At 46.2% G+C, this 21,232-nt stretch overlaps 1 protein-coding gene across 7 annotated transcripts in view; it reads right to left on the bottom strand.

Annotated features, from left to right (window-relative positions):
- ERN1 (endoplasmic reticulum to nucleus signaling 1) overlaps positions 1–17,592 on the bottom strand; it is an 84,614-nt gene extending 67,022 nt beyond the window's left edge. For 5 of the 7 annotated variants that reach the window (XR_005017790.1, XR_005017791.1, XM_036836964.1 and 2 more), the window contains exon 1: positions 17,392–17,592. Coding sequence is in view for 5 of the 7 variants with exons in the window: in XM_036836964.1 (XP_036692859.1) it covers positions 17,392–17,490 (99 nt within the window). In the remaining 2 variants the exon portion in view is untranslated. Of the gene's footprint in view, positions 1–6,572; positions 7,068–17,391 lie in introns of all 7 variants that reach the window. The other 2 variants (XM_036836967.1, XM_036836966.1) reach the window with 2 other exon arrangements.
- Positions 17,593–21,232: the final 3,640 nt, after the last annotated feature.

The following is a 21,232-nucleotide window of genomic DNA, read 5'->3' as shown; positions in this document are numbered from 1 at the left end:
AAGAAGGAAATACGGGTCTGAATATTGACTTTTTCATGGGAAAGAAAATCTTATAAACAACAAGATCCTACTGTATAGCACAGGGAACTATATTCAATATCCTGTGATAAACCATAACGGAAAAGAATATGAAAAATATATATATATAACTGAATCACTCTGCTGTACAGTAGAAACTAACAGAACATCGTAAATCAACTATACTTCAAAAAAATAAATTTTGAATAAATAAATAATAAAAAATAAAATCTCATGCCACGGGATTTCCATAATCTCAGCATAGGTTTCCTTATTTTTTAAAATAAATTTATTTATTTTATTTATTTATTTTTGGCTGCATTGGGTCTTCGTTGCTGCGCTCAGGCTTTCTCTAGTTGCAGCGAGCGGGAGCTACTCTTTGCTGCGGTGCGCGGTCTTCTCACTGCGGTGGCTTCTCTCGTTGCGGAGCACGGGCTCTAGGCATGTGGGCTTCAGCAGTTGTGACGCACGTGCTTAGCTGCTCCGCGGCATGTGGGATCTTCCCAGACCAGGGCTCAAACCCGTGTCCCCCGCATTGGCAGGCGGATTCTTAACCACTGCACCACCAGGGAAGTCCCTCAGCATAGGTTTCTATTTTCTAGGCTCCTCTGAGAGGCAAATGTAAGCATCTCAATGCAACTTTCACACATTTGGACAGAGACAGGAAAGCGTCAGAAGCTGCTTGGAAGACTGTTGGTACAACCAAACCTATGGAGTTGTGGTGTGAAAACTGAGGACTGAGAAACTGGCTGAGATGGAAGGATGCTGCTTCCTCCAGCTCATCAAGGGTAGGCGGGAAACAGGAGCAGGAAAGAATTACCAGCAAGGAGATACCACGCCTTTGGGTTCAAGGAAGAATCCCTTCCAGACACCGAGGAGGACAGAACTCCCTCCGGAGAAAGGAAAAACGGCTGTCCAGGGCCAGGAGAGGGGAGGAGACAGGCTTCAACAGGACATGCCCTACCGCCAACAGGCTCCATTCTCTCAGGGACCTTTCTTCGTAAAGTCACCGTCCCCGTCAGTCTTCTGCCTCATCTGGAGGTCACCCAATCTCAATGCCAACTTCTCCAGGTCAGAAGACTGGCTTCCGTGGGTATCTGAACTGTGGGGCAAGGTGGCTAAGCTTCCAAATCTTTGTTTTTTTTTGAAAATTAAGGAACAGCAATATCCCTTTGAATGCTTGGAAAGAAAAATAAATATTAAGAATGTCAAAGACAAGAGTTATGTAAATATTAGGGAAGATCATTTTATTAAAAAAATTGGTGTTGGCCAAAGATACCATCAGAAAGTAAACAAAACTCAAAACCTGATTATCCACTCTGCCCCAGACCTCAATTGTTCCCCATCTCTTACTCTGGTGGGCAGACAGCAATAGTGTAAGAGCTGGTGCTGACAATCTAGAATAATTAAGACAAGGTTAAAATAGGTTTGGCTTGTGGTGTTTAAGAAGGAAGAAGAGTATAACTGCTGAAAAGGTTTTCACCAAACGGTACTACGTTACAAGTTCTAGGACTGTATTTGAATTACCTGGAAACTCACTTATGTAGTAGCCCTCATTTTCTGAAGATGCTGAACAATTCAACATATATTTGTTAAGCTTCATTTTTAGTGCCTGGGCAATATAATGTGGCTGCTAGAAGGGCAGTCACTTACCTCCCTGTGCCTTGGTTTTCTCACCTGTAAAATGGGGGACAACAATAATACTGACTTCAAAGGAGTGTTGAGTTAATATGTGTAATGAGTTAATATATGTAAAGCTCTTAGTGTACAGTGAGCATCACATAAGTGTCAGTTCTTGTGATGCTGATTAATCAAGAGCTGTGTAAGACCCTAGGATCTAATCACAACAGTGATCTGATTCTTGCCTTCATGGAGCTTACAGTCTAATAAGGGACCACAGCAGTAAAAATATCACACAAACAGAATAGCAAATTGCAGTAAGTGCTATGAAAGAGACCATAAGAGAATAAAAGGAGAAGCCAATCTGGTCTCATGTGAGGGGGTGTGGATCACAGTATCAACGGTTTTTCTGAAGGAGTAATAACATCTGAGTTAAGATCTACAGGAATGGGGGAAGGAAGGGAAGAATTTCCTGGGCAGAGGAAACAGCCTATATGAAAGCCCTGAGACTGAAAAAAATTGGCTGTGTTCGAGGACCTATCGGGCCAGTGCTGCTGGAGAGAGAAATCAGAGCGGGGAATGGGACAAGGAGGGGCTGGGGAAGCAGACAGAAGGCCGAGTGTGTGTGGAATTCCCTGGCGGTCCAGTGGTTAAGACTTCGCGCTTCCACTACAGGGGACACGGGTTCGATCCCCGGTCAGGGAACTAAGATACTGAAAGCTGCACGGTGTGGCAAAAAAAAAAGAAGAAGGCTGAGTGTGTACTTGTATGGAGTGGGCCACAAAAGCCATGTTTTATTTGTTTCCTATGCAGCTCACAGAAAGAGCAGGAGGGCATGCTGTTCATACAGGTGTAAAAGCAGATCCGGAGGGAAAAGCGCTCCTGGAAGCTGAAGCGTTAGGTATACCAGTCTGTGTTCACACCCCAGGTGAGTCTCTTCTGGTGTTTTCATTGATACTAACGTCAGACTAGTGTTGCTTAGCCGGTTTACAGCTGAACAGAAGCATAACATGCCGAAACTTCATGGGGGAGTTTAACAATGCTGGTTTTGTGGCGAAATGTGGCCTACAGAACAACCTCCAACGTGAGGTCTCTTGCTTTCGAGACCCCTCCTCTGAGGGACTTCTCTGTCCAGACCCCACGCACGGGATCACAAAGCCCCCTCGGAAGGAGTGAAGCAGGCCCCCTCCTCTCTTTTTCCTCTCCAGGGGACTCCCTCTCTGCAGTACCCGCAGTCGCTTCCAGGGCTAGTTTCGCTACAGGCAGCAGAAATCCAGTGGGCACTAACCTCAGGGATCGACGTTTAGTCCCAGATCACGGGCTCATCTTCCTCAGGCAGGTTGGCAAGGACATGCAGTATTTATCAGTCTCTTCCAGGCACTCCCTGGTTCACGCTTCTTCCTGTTGACCGACTCTTCTACGTCCAACTAACTTGCTGGTTCACCTATTTCAACCCCACCCCACACTGGACTCTTTTCTCCTACAGATACACAGAAAGAAGGGTCCTGTTTTGCACGAGGCCCTGGAGCCTCAAGGCCTATAAGACTCCTGCCTTCAAGGAGTTTACCATCCAGCAGAGAAACAGTGCAATACCGGGGAAAAGACAGCAGGTTCCATTACTGTGCCTTCCAGAAGCTGACCTGGCAGCATGCCCGGGCCATGCCCAGAGCAGTTCCTTAAGATTCTGAGCCCACACTTCCCTGCTCAGGCCTCCTGCTCACTCCTTCGCCTGTCCTGTGTTCATACAACCCCAAAACCTGCTAATCATCCTTTAAACTCCAAGTTAAGGGAATTCCCTGGAGGTCCAGTGGTTAGGACTCCGCGCTTTCACCGTTGAGGGTGCGGGTTTGTTCCTTGGTTGGGGAACTAAGATCCCACATGCTGCGTGGCACAGCCAAAAGAAAAAAAGAAAAACTGAAAAAAAAAAAAAATTAAACTCCAAGTAAAATACCCCAAGGTATCCCCACGAGCCTGGCACATGCTCAACAGATGTTTTCTGGACCAAGGAAGCTGAAAGACAATGAGACAGGGCACAGGAATATGTGTCCTGGTTTGGGCTCTGAGCAAGTCATTAAACTTCTCTGGGCATCAGTTTCTGATTCTATAAAGTAAGAAGACTGGGTTAGGGACCTCCCTGGTGGCGCAGTGGTTAAGAATCCGCCTGCCAATGCAGGGGACACGGGTTCGAGCCCTGGTCCGGGAAGATCCCATATGCCGCAGAGCAACTAAGCCCATGTGCCACAACTACTGAGCCTGTGCTCTAGAGCCCGTGAGCCACAACTACTGAGCCCACGTGCCACAACTACTGAAGCCCACGCGCCTAGAAGCCCGTGCTCCACAACAAGAGAAGCCACCGCAATGAGAAGCCCACGCACTGCAACAAAGAGTAGCCCCCGCTCACCACAACTAGAGAACGCCGGCGCGCAGCAACGAAGACCCGATGCAGCCAAAAATAAATAAATAAATAAATTCATTAAAAAAAAAAGAAGAAGACTGGGTTGGATGTGCCCTGTAGCTCAGAAGCATGACGATCCATGGCTTACCAGGCCCTCACCTCTCCTCATGCTTTCCTGTAGATTCTTCCGGCCCCCAACCAATCAAAACATGCTCAAAACCCACACGAGAATGAGGGTTTAGGAGTCTTGATGCCTTTGAACACAGTCATGCCCGATCCTGGTCTTTCAACATCCCAGTGTCCCCACTTATCTTTAACTATTGCAACACTGGAAATTAGTAATAATCTGATTCACTTTAAGGTTCAGGGTGGGGGAAAAGAAACACCATAGAAATCGACTGATGTTATGCAGGAGGAGGTGGGGGACTCTCAAGTACACGTACTTGCCATAGACTCTAAAACCAACCACCTCCTAAACCGAAAGGGAGATCTCTGTGCTTCTCCAAACCACAAATCGGGTAAGTGACCGAACTCCCCCCACCCCGCCCCCCTCACCAAAAGCCCCAGAGACTTCCAAGTACTGAACCATCAGATAAGGATGACATAGGGTTGGTTTTAGAAGCGGCTGTGGTTTGGTCCCCAGTTCGAGTACCAAAACTACAGATAAACTTGTTCTTAATCTCTCTGTGTAAAGAAAACCATTTTCTTCTTTGCAAAACCAGACCAGAGCAAGTGGAAAACGAACTCTAACAGAATGACTGGATGAGGTCACTGGATTGTTCAGAGGGAGGCGGTGCCTTCGAGGTCAGATTCCCTAAACCTGGCTTTATGCCTTTCTTGCAGTATTTGAATTTATCTGGAGATCTTATAAATACTTCTACAATAGAAAAAAACTATTTAATTTTGTTTGTAAAAATAATATATATATATATATATATATATATATAGGTACTTCCCTGGTGGTCCAGTGGTTAAGAATCTGCCTTCCAATACAGGGGACGCAGGTTTGATCCCTGGTCGGGGAACTAAGGTCTCACATGCTGCGGGGCAACTAAGCCCGTGCGCCACAACTACTGAGCATCCACGCGCTCTGTGCCACAACTAGAGAGCCCACGTGCCGCAACGAAAGATCCCGTGTGCCGCAGCTAAGACCCAACGCAGCCATAAATAAATAAATAAATAAATATTTTAAAAAATACACACACACACACACACATCACATGTGTATTTGGGAGCAGAACCATCAAAAAATCAAAGAATTGCTGGCTCTGTCCCGAGTCACAAGGCCTTCTGAGGTTTCCTTGACAGATTTTTAAACTTTCTCTTGTTATGTTACTGTTAAAAATTGACAACAGTTATACTCAATACCTCATTTTTGCTCAGGATTTGCAAACATACATGAGCAGTCAACACCAGGCCGCCTGAAGATTAGATGAGAAACCAACTGGAGGACAAATGAGTATCGTGACCCCAACACTAATGATGGGACGGCACTCAGAGTGTGGGGAGGGCCCAGTGGTCAGGGAAGGCCCCACGCTTCTGCTGGGCCCTGCAGGACCGGTGAGCCATGCCTGGAGAAACCACAGCCCACCGCTGGGGCAACTTCCAGGCCCCCATCTCCCTTGCTCTGCCCTACGTTTTCTTTCTTTCCACAGGATTTTATCACCTTCCCACATTCTATATATTTAGTATTTATCATGCTATTGTTTCTTGTCTGTCTTCGCCAAGGAGATGGAAGTTTCACGAGGGCAGGAGTCTTTGTTTTGTTCGTTAATGTGTCCCAAGCCCCTCAAGCAGTGCTTGGCATATAATATGTACTCAATAAAACTGGGGGATGAACCAATGGATGAACAGCTGGGCCCCATTACATTCTGGAGCTGGGGAGCTGGGCGGCTCAAAGCAGAGCAGCCTCCCACCTTCCCCCACCCAGCGAAGAGGGAGTGTGAAACAGTACAGCTGGGGGACTCGTCCCTTTAACCTAAATGGTTCCTAATTCGAAGACATTTAGAAATAGGCCCACTGAAGAGATTTTCTAGTTCCATGGCCCTGTTCTACAGATGAGGAAACAGAGGGGAAATAACGCGTTTGTCCAAAGTCTCCCAGCACCCAACCCCTCACCTCCCAACTCCCACTCACTGGAAGAATACATTTTTATCGTGTGGGTCAAAACACATACAAAAACAGAAGACTGTGCCTATAAACGACATTTCGAAACAGCTAAAATGACAAACGATGCCAATCTACCTACTTAATGAGCACAGAACTGGAGCTGCCACTTGGGATTTCCTTTAGAATGGAGTTCGGTTGAGAAACACAGACCTCGGCCCGGAGTTCACCCAGGTGTTCGGTCAAATGCCGAGCTCCGTTCAGAGGCTGACCTCAGGCACTTCCCTGAAGGTCCAGGAGTTAAGACTCCGTGCTTCCACTGAGCGGGGGACCTGGGTTCGATCCCTGGTCGGGGAACTAAGATCCCACAAGCCGTGTGGGTCGGCCAAAAAAAGAGGCTGACTTCAAAGGGGGACCTTCCAATTCTACTGACCTTTGTCCACATGGTTCCAGCAGAGTTTAGATTTGGTCCAGCCCAGTCCATGTGAGTTTTAGAAGTGAGTTTCCTCTTGTTCCTAAACCAGCTCTTAGGATTCTTTGAGTCATAACCGAGGTGCAGCGGCTGAGACGGGGACCGGCCATCTCCTGCAGGGCCTTCTGCGGTGCGGTCTTCCAACGGTGCACCTGCAGTAAAAACCCTTCAGGCTGCAAGGCCGGTGACCGTCCAGATACCCAGGTCTCACACAGAGAGCGGAAGGAGAGCATCACAAACTGGGCCCTCCGGCGATTTGCTTCCAACGTACATGTTCTCATCCTGATAAGAAATCCCCTTTTTGTTGATATGCTTCGTTCTTGTACTTTAACTGTCCAATTTACTCCTTCTGCAAATTTCTCCCATACCCACTCCGCTTAGCTACTTCACTCTGGCTAGAGAAGGCTCTTTTCAAACTTGAAGGATGATTTTACCCACCAGGGTATGTGAAGGAACCTGGAAAACAGTATTGTTTGGATTCCTTAGGCCTCCTAATGTACGGAGAAGGCAAAAATAATAAATAAGCGTAAGTGGAACTTTAAATAATTCCAAACATCTTATAATTCGGTAACTAAGTGTATTTGAATTTAAGGTCAGTTAGCAGTTAAAGCTGATTCTCTAAAAAGCAAATTCAGTAGTTAGTACTCAAAAAAAAAAATATCCATCTGTCTGGAATTACTTGTTCTTCAAAAGTTGGGCAACATAGGATACTAGAAAACACATAATGCTAGGTTCTCTATTTCTAGTTCTGCCACTAACTAGAAGGATGTATGAGTCCTAACTTCTCCGTAAAAAGAGCCAAAGGCTGGCTCTGGTTTGGTCCAGGGCTCTGTGACACCACAGGGCACAGGTGGGCACAATGGCTGTGTCCAGGACAAAGGAGCAGGACTCACTTGATGGCCTCAACCTGGCTGCACGTTAGAGTCACCTGGGGTTTAAAAAAACTTTTTTCTTTTTTAAAGAAAGGATGCCGACCTCCGCCCCTGGAGATTCTGATTTCATTCATCTGAGGTGGGACCTTGGCATAGGGTATTTTAAAAGGTCCCCAGGTGACTCGGTCAGCCGGGGTAGAGAAGCACTGCCTCAAGTAACACATTCCCGGTTGCAGCTGTGGCCTCCCAGACAGGTGTTTCTCTCACTCCCGGAGGCCCCTCAGGAATCACGGGTCATTTGCTTTAAGAGGAAGGAGATCTGAGTTAGTTTGGTCAACAAAGTCCTCTGACCCAACTGGAGATCAATGACAATGCCAGGTTCCAGGGATCTGACGGCACTATTTGTTCAGATAATGCATGAAAAAAATCCGGTTTCCATGACAAACATTCCCGCAGCCTGGACAAACAATGATTCCCTCATCTGAAATAGAGAGGGAAAATAATCCACTGAGGGAAGGGGTGGTTTTGAATGATAATTATAAATTAGTCTACTAACTAGGGAAATCATGTTTAATACAGAAGAGGACAACCCTGGATCAAGGTTCATTTTTTAATAGTGAAACATCATGCTGAGTAAAAAAATGAAACTGACTTGGAATAATCACAGACCATTTATCTCCTGGGGTTTGGCAGTGGAAAAATTAACCTCATGACTGATATGAGGGGCCTATCAAGAGAGCACCACACACTGGGGGTCACGTCCACCCAAGCAAGTATCCTGGAACCCCTCTCATTGTGCAGAAAGAAACGCTATTGATAAGATCTCACTAAAGAATACAGATTACAGCTAAAGCAACATTTTCCTTATCCCCCCCAGCAAATCCACAGCCCACGTCGCCTGATGATAAAAGAGCTCCTTGTCTTATTCGTCTTCAAGAGCCTCAAGGAGAAATTCAATCAATACTTGCTGAGTGCCCACTACAGGGGGTACGACCGACTCACCGTGCTAAATGCCAGAGAGGATGCAAAGATAAGCAAAACACAGTCCCTGCCCTCTAGGACAAACCAGCAAGAGAAGTGCACCACCCCTATGCAGGGCACTTTCCTGGCCTCCTCCTCTCTCCCTCACTACCCTCTCCCGAGACCCACCTGAGCTAACTGAGGTCCCTCTATTGTGGCCCAAGGGCCAAGGCTACTCTCTCTCCTGTCATCGTATACCCACTTCCTGGTGCCAGCAGTTGGTGGGAGGTGGAGCCTCTGCAAAGGTGAACACCCCAGACCCAGCCTAATCGTTAAAGAGTTCTACCTTTTCAGGATCCCTTGCCGAAGGCTGTGACTGCAGGATGGAAAAGAAACTTTGGTTAAAGGCTTCGAAGACATGAACTTTCGGTTTTACTATTCCAGAAACATTTTGGGTCAAGATCTTACTGAAAAACATGCACCTGCTTGGATATTATTAGACCTCAAGCAAAGAAAAGAGCTTAAACTGAGAACTTGGTGTAAGGGCCTCTTAACCTGCATTTCTCCCCGTGATTGCAGGATTCGGCTGATATCCCTGATGGAGATGCTCAGGGTAAAGCAGTGTTTCCATCCTAAATCTGCATCTTTCTCTGACTGAAACAAAGGGTAAGAGGCTGCGACTCTCCTGGAAGGAACAAGAGCATCGTCTGAGCATTTCCCCAAGCTTACAGGAAAGCCTACTTTCTTCTCTTCTGGTCCTTCTCTAGATCCCATCTCTCACTGCAACATGGCTTGGCCACCTCCTCAGGTGTGACTCGGGTATCTGGACTTATTTCTTCTAACAGATGTACCAGGACATAAGCACTGCAGGGGCTGCTCTTCAAAGGGAAGCAGGAGGAACAGGCTCAGGGTTCAGTTCTGCCACTGGCGCCTAACCACGGACAGGTCACCGGCCCCGTCTGGCCTCAGCTTCCTCATCTGTGTGCTCTGGGAACACAGCAGAGCAGTGACTGTTCAACTTGGGAGGGCAGGGTGATGCCTGAGTGAGGGTGGTACGTGCCCCAAAATACCACCCTTGAAGGTTCTAACCTGCTCGCACTGTGGTCATGCATCCCGTTCCTTACGTGGGGGTGGGGCGGGGAAAATATTAAGACTTATTGGTCTAAACCAGCAAGATCCCTTCTAGGAGTCTAACATACTCGGACGGGAAGCTAAACATTTATCCATACGTGCTACCTCTGTTCACAATACATCTGGAATTTTTTGGAAATTACCTTCAAAGAATATACTTTTGAATCCTCTAAGTGGTAGAAAGTCTCTCACTGGTTTTTAGAAACAACCAAGAATCCAAGTGTCCTCGATAAATTGTGCAATCAAGCTGGGTAATAACAGTATTGATCAAAACTTCAGTGTGGACCACGTCAAAGTTATATTCAAGCAGAGACTAGAAGGAATTGTGTAAGGATAATAGGTTTAATAATAAATATTTGCTTTTTTAGGGTTTTTTTCATTTTAAAGTTGAATTATTAAATGAAGTTTAAAAAAAAAGTTAGGGCTTCCCTGGTGGCGCAGTGGTTGGGAGTCCGCCTGCCAATGCAGGGGACACGGGTTCGTGCCCCGGTCCGGGAAGATCCCACATGCCGCGGAGCAACTGTGCCCGTGAGCCACAACTACTGAGCTTGCGCGTCTGGAGCCTGTGCTCCGCAACGGGAGAGGCCGCGACAGTGAGAGGCCCGCGCACCGCGATGAAGAGTGGCCCCCGCTTGCCACAACTGGAGAAAGCCCTCGCACAGAAACGAAGACCCAACACAGCCAAAAATAAATACATAAATTTAAAAAAAAAAAAAAAAAAAAGTTAAAAAAATAAAAAATAAAGACTAATTTGTTTGACATGAACATTGACCCTAAAGGGGTTATTACTTTGAAAGAGACAACTCTTTTGGATGAGTAAGTCCAGGTATGTTTGTGGGAAAAACAAAACAAGACGCCAACAAATATTTCACTTTATTGTCAAGTGGTATGTTCATTTTGCTAGGAAAAACAGCTGCATGGATAAGCTATATGTTTTAAGAACTATGGCCTCCAAAAGAGACAAACAATGCATCAACTTCTGATTTACGAACAGTCTTGAGTCAAAATTTTAAATGGCCTCATAACCAACTACCAAAAGAATCTTGGGAATTCCCTGGCAGTCCAGTGGTTAGGACTCAGTGCTTTCACTGCCGTGGTCCAGGTTCAGCCCCTGGTCAGGGAACTAAGATCCTGCAACCTGCGCGGCACGGCCAAAAAAAATTAATAATCATCATCTTTTCTGCAGGAGGTGGGCTACCCTTAAAACCAAACTCACAGAATTATCCCGAGGTATTTCAGAGTGCTCATGGGAGCCACATCTGCTAGAAAGCTGATCTGAAACCACTGCAGACCAAAGGACCCTGCAAACAAGCTATTAACAAATCAGAATAAAACATTTTCTCAATAGCTTTTAGGTACATAGGGTGTCATAAAGAAACTGTTGTGGTTATTCAGGTCTTCAAAATATAAGCAAAATAAAACCTAAACATTCCATTTTCAGACTTAAAATCCACCCTGCTAAAAGAAAACAGCTTACTTTAAAATGGCTATCATGAAACCAATTTAAGGTTAGTTCTGTGCTTTTTAAAACATCTAATATCGCTTGGGGGCTGGAGGAGGGGACTGTAAAAGAGTACATATGACAAGCAAATTCCAGTTCTAGGAATTTATCCCAAGAAAATAATTAAGCAGTTAAGATGGGCTCAAGAGTTTAGCAGTAAGGTTTATCACAATTGTTTATAGTAATGAAAATTAAAAACAGCCTCAATATCTAAATGGTTGAATGGTCAAATTACGGTGTACTCTTTCACAGAAGTATCACACAGCCAGTGAGAATAATGTTGTACAATTAAATTTACTGACACAGAAAGATCCATGTTATATTCCAGTTTGGGGAAGAAAAACATTATCTCTGCAAATATGTGCACATAAAAATGTCTAGAAGGACATATATCAAGATATGAGGGCTTCCCTGGTGGCTCAGTGGTTAAGAATCCACCCGCCAATCCAGGGGACACGGTATTGAGCCCTGGTCAGGGAAGATCCCACATGCCGCGGAGCAAATAAGCCCTTGTGCCACAACTACTGAGCCTGTGCTCTAGAGCCCGTGCTCCACAACAAGAGAAGCCACCGCAATGAGAAGCCCGCGCACCGCAATGAAGAGTAGCCCCCGCTCGCCGCAACTAGAGAAAGCCCGCGCACAGCAACGAAGACCCAACGCAGCCAAGAATAAAAAAAAAAAAAAAAAGATATGAGTAGACTAGTCATCAGAGAAATGCAAACCAAAACTAAGGAGTTACAACTTCACCACCACTAAGATAACTATAATAAAAAAGACAGATAATATCAAGTGTTGGGCATCTTTATGTCAGAGCTAAGACTTACATGTTAGACTGTTACAAGACAATAAAACTAACTTGACTTTAAAAAAATATATATCAAGTGTTGGGGAGGATGTAGAGAAATTGGAACCCTCCTACACTGCAGGTGGGAATGTAAAATAGTGCAGCTGCTTTGGAAAACAGTTTGCTAGTTCCTCAAAAGGTTAGACAGAGGGTTACCGCATGACCCAGAAATCCCACTCTTGGGTAGATACCCAAGAAAAATGAAAATCCATGGCCATTCAAAAATCTGTACCCAAATGTTCACAGCAGCATTATTCATAACAGCCAAAAAAGGGAAACCCAAATGTCCATCAAATGAAGAACAGATGAACAAAATGTGGTATATCCACATAATGGAATATTTATTCATCAATAAAAAGGAACAAAGCACTGATACAGGCTACAACATGGATGAACCTTGAAAACATTATACTCAGTGAAAGAAGCCAGACACGGAAGACCACATGTAGCATGATTCCATTTATATGTAATGTCCAGAACAGGCAAATCTACAGAGACAAATGTAGATCAGTGGTTACCAGGCGCTGGGAGGTTTGTGGGAAATGGGGAGTGACAGCTAATGGGTATGGAGCTTCTTTTGGGGATGACGAAAGTATCATAAAATTGGTAGTGGTGGTGGCTGCACAATTCTGTGAATATATTAAAAGTCATTGAACTGTATATTTTAAATGGGTGAATTGTATGCTATGTGAATTATAGCTCAATAAAGCTGTTAAAATGTTAATAGAGGTAATGTTTGGGTAATAGAATTATAGATATGTTGTGCTTTTTTTAAAATTTAGACTATCTATGCTTTCTTTTTTCTTTATTACCACAAATATGATAAGACTTTGAGAGATTTTTTTTCAAATCTTCCCATGTTATCATACAGAAAGCACCAAACACACAAAAGATTTGAAGAAAAGGAAATCCACCTTTCTTATAATAGTGGAAAAACTGGAAAGAACCCCTATGACCCCAGTAGGGTGATCACCAGGCAAAGCACGGCTTATTACCACATCAACCCTGCTCAGCTATGACCCCAGTCCCTAACCTGAGGCTGGGCACAGAAGGCTCAAATGCTTTCTGAGTGGATGACGGTTTACTAAGGTGCTACTGAAAGTGACAAATACAATGGTGCACTCAGAACATTTCCAAACAGGTCACAGGAGACATTCTGTGAAAAAAAAAAAAAAACTGAACAAAAATACAGAACACAGGGACTTCCCTTGTGGCGCAGTGGTTAAGCATCCGCCTGCCAATTCAGGGGACACGGGTTCGAGCCCTGGTCAAGATCCCACGTGCCGCGGAGCAACTAAGCCCCCATGCGCCACAACTACTGAGCCTGTGCTCTAGACCCCGCGAGCCACAGTTACTGAGCCCGCGTGCCACAACTACTGAAGCCTGCGCACCTAGAGCCCGTGCTCCGCAACAAGAGAAGCGACCGCAATGAGAAGCCCGCGTGCAGCAACGAAGAGTAGCCCCCGCTCCCCGCAACTAGAGAAAGCCCACGCGCAGCAACAAAGACCCAACACAGACAAAAAATTTTTTAAATAAATAATTAATTAAATAAATAAAAATACAGAACACATTTTTACACTGTTCGACTTGCTGTGTCTTTGTACATGAACAAAGATCATAAGATAATCAGAAGTGATGCAGAGACTGTGTAAAAGGAACTTAAAATTTTAAAAAGTCATGTAAGCAAGGACCTTAGGATTTTTTGTTTGTTTTTGTATGGTATCTGGGGGGGGGCACGTTTTAAGTTCTACTTTTCCCAGTCCGTATGTGGTCTGGTGCACTCACTCATTTACTCTGAGCATGTGTTGCTCTGAGGCAGCAAAGTCTGAAACCAAACATGGGGTATAGGTAAAGATAAAGATAGGAAAAAAAAAAATCCCCAGCCCCCGGGAAATATAGCCAACCAGCATGTTTATTATTCACAGACTACGATTCACTGTCCCTATTTTTTAAGCCAGCCTCATACTCTAATCATATTGCTAGGTTACAGGCCCCGAGTTATGCGTGCATAATAAAAACAGAATCCATCAAAATGATACATTAGGCTTTTCTCCCCTATATCATCTCTTTAGGGAGAACATTTGATCATTATAAAACACACACAATATTAAGCCTAAGGATTACTGTGGATTCCCCAAACCAAAGAGGTTTCCAATGAAAATGAAATAGTTATCCAATGATTCTTCAACCTGAAGAATGGAGAGGCCATCGGAGGCATGCAAATAACTATAACCCCCAGGCCCATGCACATGGCACTGTTCTGTTCAGACATGAAGAAACCTTTACATAGCTCACTGGCTTTATATTCGGGAATATGGTCTACTGTCGAACTTTCTCAAGAATCACTCTCATACACATTTTTTCTTGTGCTCTTAGAAGCCATATGACTGCGGAGAGCCTCCTGGGCAGGCGAGTTAATGAAACAAAACAAACGCACGTGCACAACTACAGTCTAATTTCAGGGTCAGCAGTCCTGAGAACACGAGCTGCATGAAACACCCTCTTCACTCTCCTCGTGGCAGCAGTATTAATACGCGATACCTCCTATGAGGATAATTCATGCGGGTGATGACTATCAGGATAAATGATAAGCAAGGCCATTTCTAGTTAAGACTCATGTCTCCGTGTGTTTTTGTACACACGTGATCTCCAGTTCTCCGTGAAGTTGTTTATCCCCCTCCAAAACCAAAACATCGGCTGAATAAAAGAAATTGCATATCCTCTAGCTGAAGAAAGTACCCTGCCTCACGTGCCACAGATCTCTTTGGTACTTGAGAGAAGTGACACCCAAACACTGTACAATGAGGACCACAGGGCAGCAATGATGCAACACAAACCAACATTAGGCACAAGATCCAGGTCTAGGAAGGAGGCGAAAAACTCACTGACTGAATAAGCACCTTCTGGATTAACAAAAGACAGCCCTGAGTGCTTAGTAACACCGATATAACTGCATTTTGGATCCGGTAGCCTGGAGTCTCAGCTTGCAGGTGAGTCAATGTCTGGCTCAGGCACACACTGAAGGAAAATCACAATACTGCCTCCTCTGCACTAGTTACTTCATCAATCAAAAAGAAACAGCATCAAAAAATATTCCTTGCTCAAGCATAGTATAACACTGAAAAATGATGACTTAGAGTAAAAACACCTTTGGGGGGTGGCAAGGAGAATTTACATTATCTGTGATGTGCCAGGTCCCTTCACACCTGTTAGTGTGTTAGCTGTTCCCATTTCATAGATCAGGAAACAGAGTCTCTAAGACTCTGAGGACACAGCTACCAAGGGACCAGAAAGAACTCAGGTTTGTCTGATTTTACAGCCAGTACATTCTGCACAACATCACTGCTGCCTGGTTTAACTGCAAACTCTGCAATGCGTTTCATTTAGAATTTTGAAATAATATGTCCCACTATGTTTGGGGATCGAAATTTTTACTGGTAGGTAATTCTGGGAGTGAAATTCTGACCTTTGTCCTAAAAAGCAGTTACACTAAAACATAACCTTTTGATAAGGGTTGGACTCTTTTACCATGAACTCTGAAAAGTTTGGATTTCTAAATACAATTTGGAAATATTTACATGAACCGAAACTATAGTCCCAACTAAGGCTAAATAGTTTTTTTTGGTTCTTTAGCCAAAGTTGTTCAATAACTAAAACACTAGACTCCAGTGACAGAATAGCACACGAAAAGATGTGGCAAAGAAAACAACATACAGAAGGCTCTGATGATATGAAATGATTGATTTCCATGTCATACATTTTGGTCACTCTCTTTACACTCTTATTTGTGGACACATGCCAGGCAGCAGTTAACCAATCCAAGATGAAATGTTCAAGTTCAAAACCTGACCCCAGTTTTGAAAGTGGATTTTTAAAAAATTCAATCAGAAGGAAAACTTAACTGACACGAGTTTTACTGTGAAGTGTGTACAAATTTTCCTTTAAAAAAACCCCCGGGATTTCCCTGGTGGCACAGTGGTTAGGAATCTGCCTGCCAATGGAGGGGACACAGGTTCGAGCCCTGGTCCAGGAAAATCCCATGCCGTGGAGTAACTAAGCCCACGCGCCACAACTACTGAGCCTGCACTCTAGAGCCCACGAGCCAAAACTACTGAGCCCACGTGCCACAACTACTGAAGCCCGGGCGCCTAGAGTCCGTGATCGGCAATAAAGAGAAGCCACCTCAATGAGAAGCCTGTGCACTGCAACGAGGAGTAGCCCTCGCTCGCTGCAACTAGAGAGAGCCCGGGCGCAGGAGCGAAGACCCAACGCAGCCAAAAATAAATTAATAAATTAATTTAAATAAATAAATAAATAACCCTGAATTTGAAAAAGGTGGCCTCGTATTACTTCAGCTGTTTCCAAATTCTTGTTACCCCAAGAGCACGGACTATTATTTACCTAAAATGCATAACCTCCAAAGAGTTCATGCTGTGGCACTCAGGTATACACATGTCAATTCTCCACCTGGACACCTGGTACCTGATACACCATATTAAAAAGTACACAGTGTAGGTCATTAAACAGAACCTGCTCCAATGCACCATACCCACATCCTGAACAATACGTTTTGTTTCTTTTTTTTTTTTTAAACCACTCACTAATTTAGGTTCTTCCAACCAGAAGGGGAAAAAAAGCCAAGTCTGTCCACAAAATGTCCTCCCAGCCACGGTGCCCGAATCCACAGCCTGAGTGAAGGCCTGAAAGTTAAATAAATGTAAACCAGGCTCTTCTCTCCAGAAAAAGATGAAAAGACTTTTTGGACAGCCCCACGGTGCTCTCCCGTGAGGAGACAGTCTTTCGTTTAAAGTTTCGAAGCGGCTTCACTGCTGTCCCATATGGGGTCTTGAAAAAAAGAGTACCATTCCCACCGCTTAACCTGCTTAACGATGTCTTGCTGCCTGAAAGGAAGCCCGCTGCCTCCAATGCCAAGAAACCTGCAAGGCAGGTAAGCAGAATCAAGCTCTAGGGTAAGAACGCTTACCCACTTCCAGTGGCATTCGTTTCCCAAAGTTCTCGCATTTTGAAAAGTTCAAGCGAAGATTACAAACGCAAGACATTCCCTTTCCCTGGTTACAGGGCCCTTTCTGCCCTTCCTCCGCGGCCACCGCCAGGCCGAGTTGGCGCCCACCGGCGGGAAGGGTCCGGCAGGTGGGGCGGCCTCCCAAGGGCCCGGGGCCTTCTGGAGACCCCGAGGTGCCGCTAGGATGACACAAAGTTGCGCCGGAGAGCACACGGCCAGGGAGGCGCTGCTCGTGACAGCCGCGCTGGCCCGCGAGGCCCCTGGGTGGCGGACGCCTCGGCGGGGCCGGCGTGGCCGCCACTCCGGCCGGTCAGGAGGCCGCCACTCCCCGCCCGGCGCCGTCTCCGCCCGGGCGCACGGAGCCTGGGGCCGCCGCCGCCGCCGCGCTCCCGGCTCGGACCCCGGCCCGCCCTGCGCCGTTCCCCACCCCAACCTTCCCGGTCACTCACCCCGGGGCTGGGCAGCAGCAACGCCAGCAGCAGCAGCTGCAGTCGGGCAGGCATGGCGAGGACTCGGCCCTGGCTCCTGGCCGGTCCGGCCGGCTCCATGGGGGCGGTGCGGGCGGGCAGAGGACGGGGCGGGGGCGCCGCGACGACAGCGCGGCGGCGGCCGGGACTCGGCAGACGCAGAGCTAACTAGGCGGTGGTGGCACCCCCATTCCCGGCCCTATAAGTGCCGGGCGCCGGCGCTTCTTCCGGTCGGGGCGGGGCAGGAGGCGGGGCCGGCCTAGGGGCGGGCCGGGGATTGGGCGGGGCCCAGGCTTGGGGGCGGGCTGGGGCTGGCCTGGGCGGGGCTGTCGCTGGAGGGGCGGGGTTATAGGCGGTGCCAAAGGCGGCTTGGGCCTCCGGCTGGCCTTGACTGCCCCGGTCGCGGCGGAGGAGAAGAGCACCAGGCTTCTGCGTCGGGCATCTAGGGACGCTGAGTGATCGAGGCAAAGAGCTTGCCTGAGGGCAAGGGGAGACCGGCAACCCCGCCACGCGGGCGCATTCCCTGCCCCAGGCGGTCCCAGTGATCCCGCTGAGAGATCCGCTGCGTCAGACTTGATCAGGAAAGGCCAGGGGACAGCCGGTGCCGAGTGTCCAGAGTCCCCGCTCCGTCTTCCCGCCGTGGTGGGATCGTCAGCGACCTCCGGAGTGAGGGTCGGCAGCTGGCAGGGGATTCCTGCAACCCCGCGCTTCTGCCCTGCGCGCGGCTATCGCCGAGTTCGCAGCCCTGGGGTCCTCCAGCTGCGCCTCAGTTAGTCCAAAGGACCCTTTCTTTGTCCTCAGGAATTCCCCTCAAATCATGTCCAACAGCCACCAGTTCCCTTTGGAATAACCACGGCCAAATCAAAAATTACAAACAAAGAAGGAAACCATTTCAGCTGCTGGTGTCATGTGTGTTTATGTGGCATTTGTAGATGTGACTTCGTGAAGCTCACTGGAGGGAGTGGGTTTGTTGTGGGTTTGTCATACAAGGTCCGTTTGAAGGTTGTGGGCTATTAACCTGATGTAAAGAGCCCTGCTGTTTGGTCACTCTGTCCCATGCTGCCCTCCACTTTGATGGAAGCCTCTCTCCAGAGGACATTTGTAACAAGACAGAATAAACTAAGGTTCAGAGCACAACATTTCCATATTCTAGGAGAAAAGGAAAAAAAAGATGGCAGCTTCTCTAATTTTTCTTTTTTGTTTTTTTAATTAATTTATTTTATTTTTGGCTGCCTTGGGTCTTTGTCGCTGCCTGCAGGCTTTCTCTAGTTGTGGCGAGCAGGGGCTACTCTTCGTTGCAGTGTGCGGGCTTCTCATTGCAGTGGCTTCTCTTGCTGCGGGAGCACGGACTCTAGGCGCGTGGGCTTCCGTAGTTGTGGCATGCAGGCTCAGTAGTTGTGGCTCGCAGGCTCTAGAGCACAGGCTCAGTGGTTGTGGCCCACGGGCTTAGTTGCTCCGCGGCATGTAGGATCTTCCTGGCCCAGGGCTCCAACCCGGGTGCCCTGCATTGACAGGCGGATTCTTAACCACTGCACCACCAGGGAAGCCCTCTAATTTTTCTTGACTTGCTCGTATGACAGCCTAAGATTTTTCAGGGTTTGGGAGAAAGGAGTAAGCAATGCTAGAGAAATAAAGAAGTAGGGACTGTATTCAATATCTTGTAATCACCTATAATGGAAAAGAATCTGAAAAAGAATATATATATATATATGAATCACTTTCTGTACAACTGAAACTAACACAACATTGTAAAATCAATGATACTTCAATAAAAAATAATATAATTTAAAAAAAAAAGAAGTAGTGGGGGACTGACCAGATATCTGACCTGGGTGCATGTGAATCAATCCTATCCCACTAGAGCAGACAGAAATGCTCATGGTAAACCAAAATCCCATCAACAAAGTTCCCCATTCCCAACTTCATATACCTGAATCACAGTCAAGGGACTAAACCCTTGCTGGAGAATCCAACACACCAGTTTAAGAGCAGGACAAATCTTGGCAACTGTGAAAGCAGTAGACACATTTTGAAAAGCGTTATCTGCATGTCTAAATGCAAACGGAGAGGTTTGAGATTGGCAAGGGGTGTGCAGAAACACAAGCTCCATCACTCCTGACCAGTGTGGCCAGGTGTCCAGGGAGGAGCCCACAGAAAGTGGGAGGAGCTCTTTAATGATTATCCATCCGGCATGCAAGCTGACAACAGGATCTGTAAGACCACAGGGTTGAGTTAAAAGAGAAGCCTGATCACAAAATGCTGCTTCCACATGCCTTCTCTGGTGCTTTTTCTCCGACCGAGTGACTCTAGGAGGGGAACTTTCTGTGCTGGAACTCTGGCAGCCCTTTTACAATTCAAAATGTCACTGTGACCCTGTAAGCACAGCAGATAAAACACAGAGGGGAATGCTTACCTCAATCTGACTCATAAATCAGTTTTAAAGATCCAGTAAAGAAAAAAAAATCCGTTCCAAGGAGACTGGACCAGGTAGGTATATTTATCTTGTACTCATCTGGACCAAATCTCCAGGCCATAACTGCACTGTCATAGGTTCTCAGAATTTCTTATGCACCAGTTAGGTTACTCTTATGCTTAATCATACAGGCACATGTCTTGTGCCTGTCTCCATTTGATTGGCAACTCACACTGATAAGTTCTGGTTTTATTTACGGCAGCCTTGCCCACAATCTTGTTCCATAGTCAAGTATTGTTTTAGACAGCTTTTTGCTTTTGATAAAGCAAAAGCTGGCATTGCTGATAAATACAGACAGAAATGGAAATATTTTTGCAGGGTGCCTTTGAAGTGGACCTGCCCATAGAAAAGGCCTGAAAATGACCTTTCTGGAAGTTGTTTTAAATAACATCCACTAAACAAGGCAAAGGTCATGGTTTTAGTGTAAAGATAAGCCCTCTTTTTCCACCAAGGTTAAAATATATGTTCAGCAAAGACTGGAGCAGGCAGGACCTGACTATGTCAGCAGAGGGGAGGGAGTGGTGGGAGAAAGTGAGCTAAAATCTTATTTTCACTTCTCTCTAAATCAGTGGCTCCCAAACTTGGAGAGTTTTTTAAAAAATAGATTCCCAACACCTTTTTCTGCCCTCTTCCCCCTACTGATTCCGAATCTCCTGGGGTGGAGCCCTGTGGGGTGGAGACTGTGTGTTTTCCAGTTCCTGCAGGTGATAGGGGCAGCCAAGGTCCTGGAATCCGGCTCACTCAGAATGTCCAGTGTTAATCCCTGTGGCCATTAATCCCTTTTCTTTATTTTAGCAAATGTCGCCCTCTAGTGGAAGTTATGATCCAGCCTTCAAATGTTTGTGCCTGTCTCAATTCTGTTTGAAACCCTTCAAAATTTCACTTAAAAATGATTACGAGGTTGGTTTGCAGATAGCTATTTAGTGAGAGAGTAGTTCCCTTTGAAGGAGACTTGAAAGGAAAAGCTAGTAAAACCAGAAAGGGAGGTCATGGTTGAAAGCTTCAGTACCATCTCAAAGGAACAGTGTCTTTACCAGGCTAAATCCACTTTGACTATTTTGAGTGATCTCCACGCTGCCACTGCTCCCAAACAGACTTGAACTTACAGCACATGTTGAGGGGTGGTTAAGGGATAAAATGATGAAGCAAGAGTTTCTGGTAGCAAGCTAAATGTTTATCTCCTTCATGTCCTAATTTTTTAAGGGAAATTCTTTAAAAGCTGCTGTCACTGTGAGCAGTTTGGTTCTTAGGTAAATAGAACCTTGGTTCTTCCTGTTCCAGGATGACTGGATGTGAAGAGATTGTGCCACTCACTCCGGAGAACTTCTCTTTACCACAGAATCCAATCTG

Source organism: Balaenoptera musculus, chromosome 20 (genome assembly GCF_009873245.2).
Source record: "Balaenoptera musculus isolate JJ_BM4_2016_0621 chromosome 20, mBalMus1.pri.v3, whole genome shotgun sequence".
NCBI classification, from domain to species: Eukaryota; Metazoa; Chordata; class Mammalia; order Artiodactyla; family Balaenopteridae; genus Balaenoptera; species Balaenoptera musculus.
This window is presented reverse-complemented; position numbering and strand designations above follow the sequence as displayed.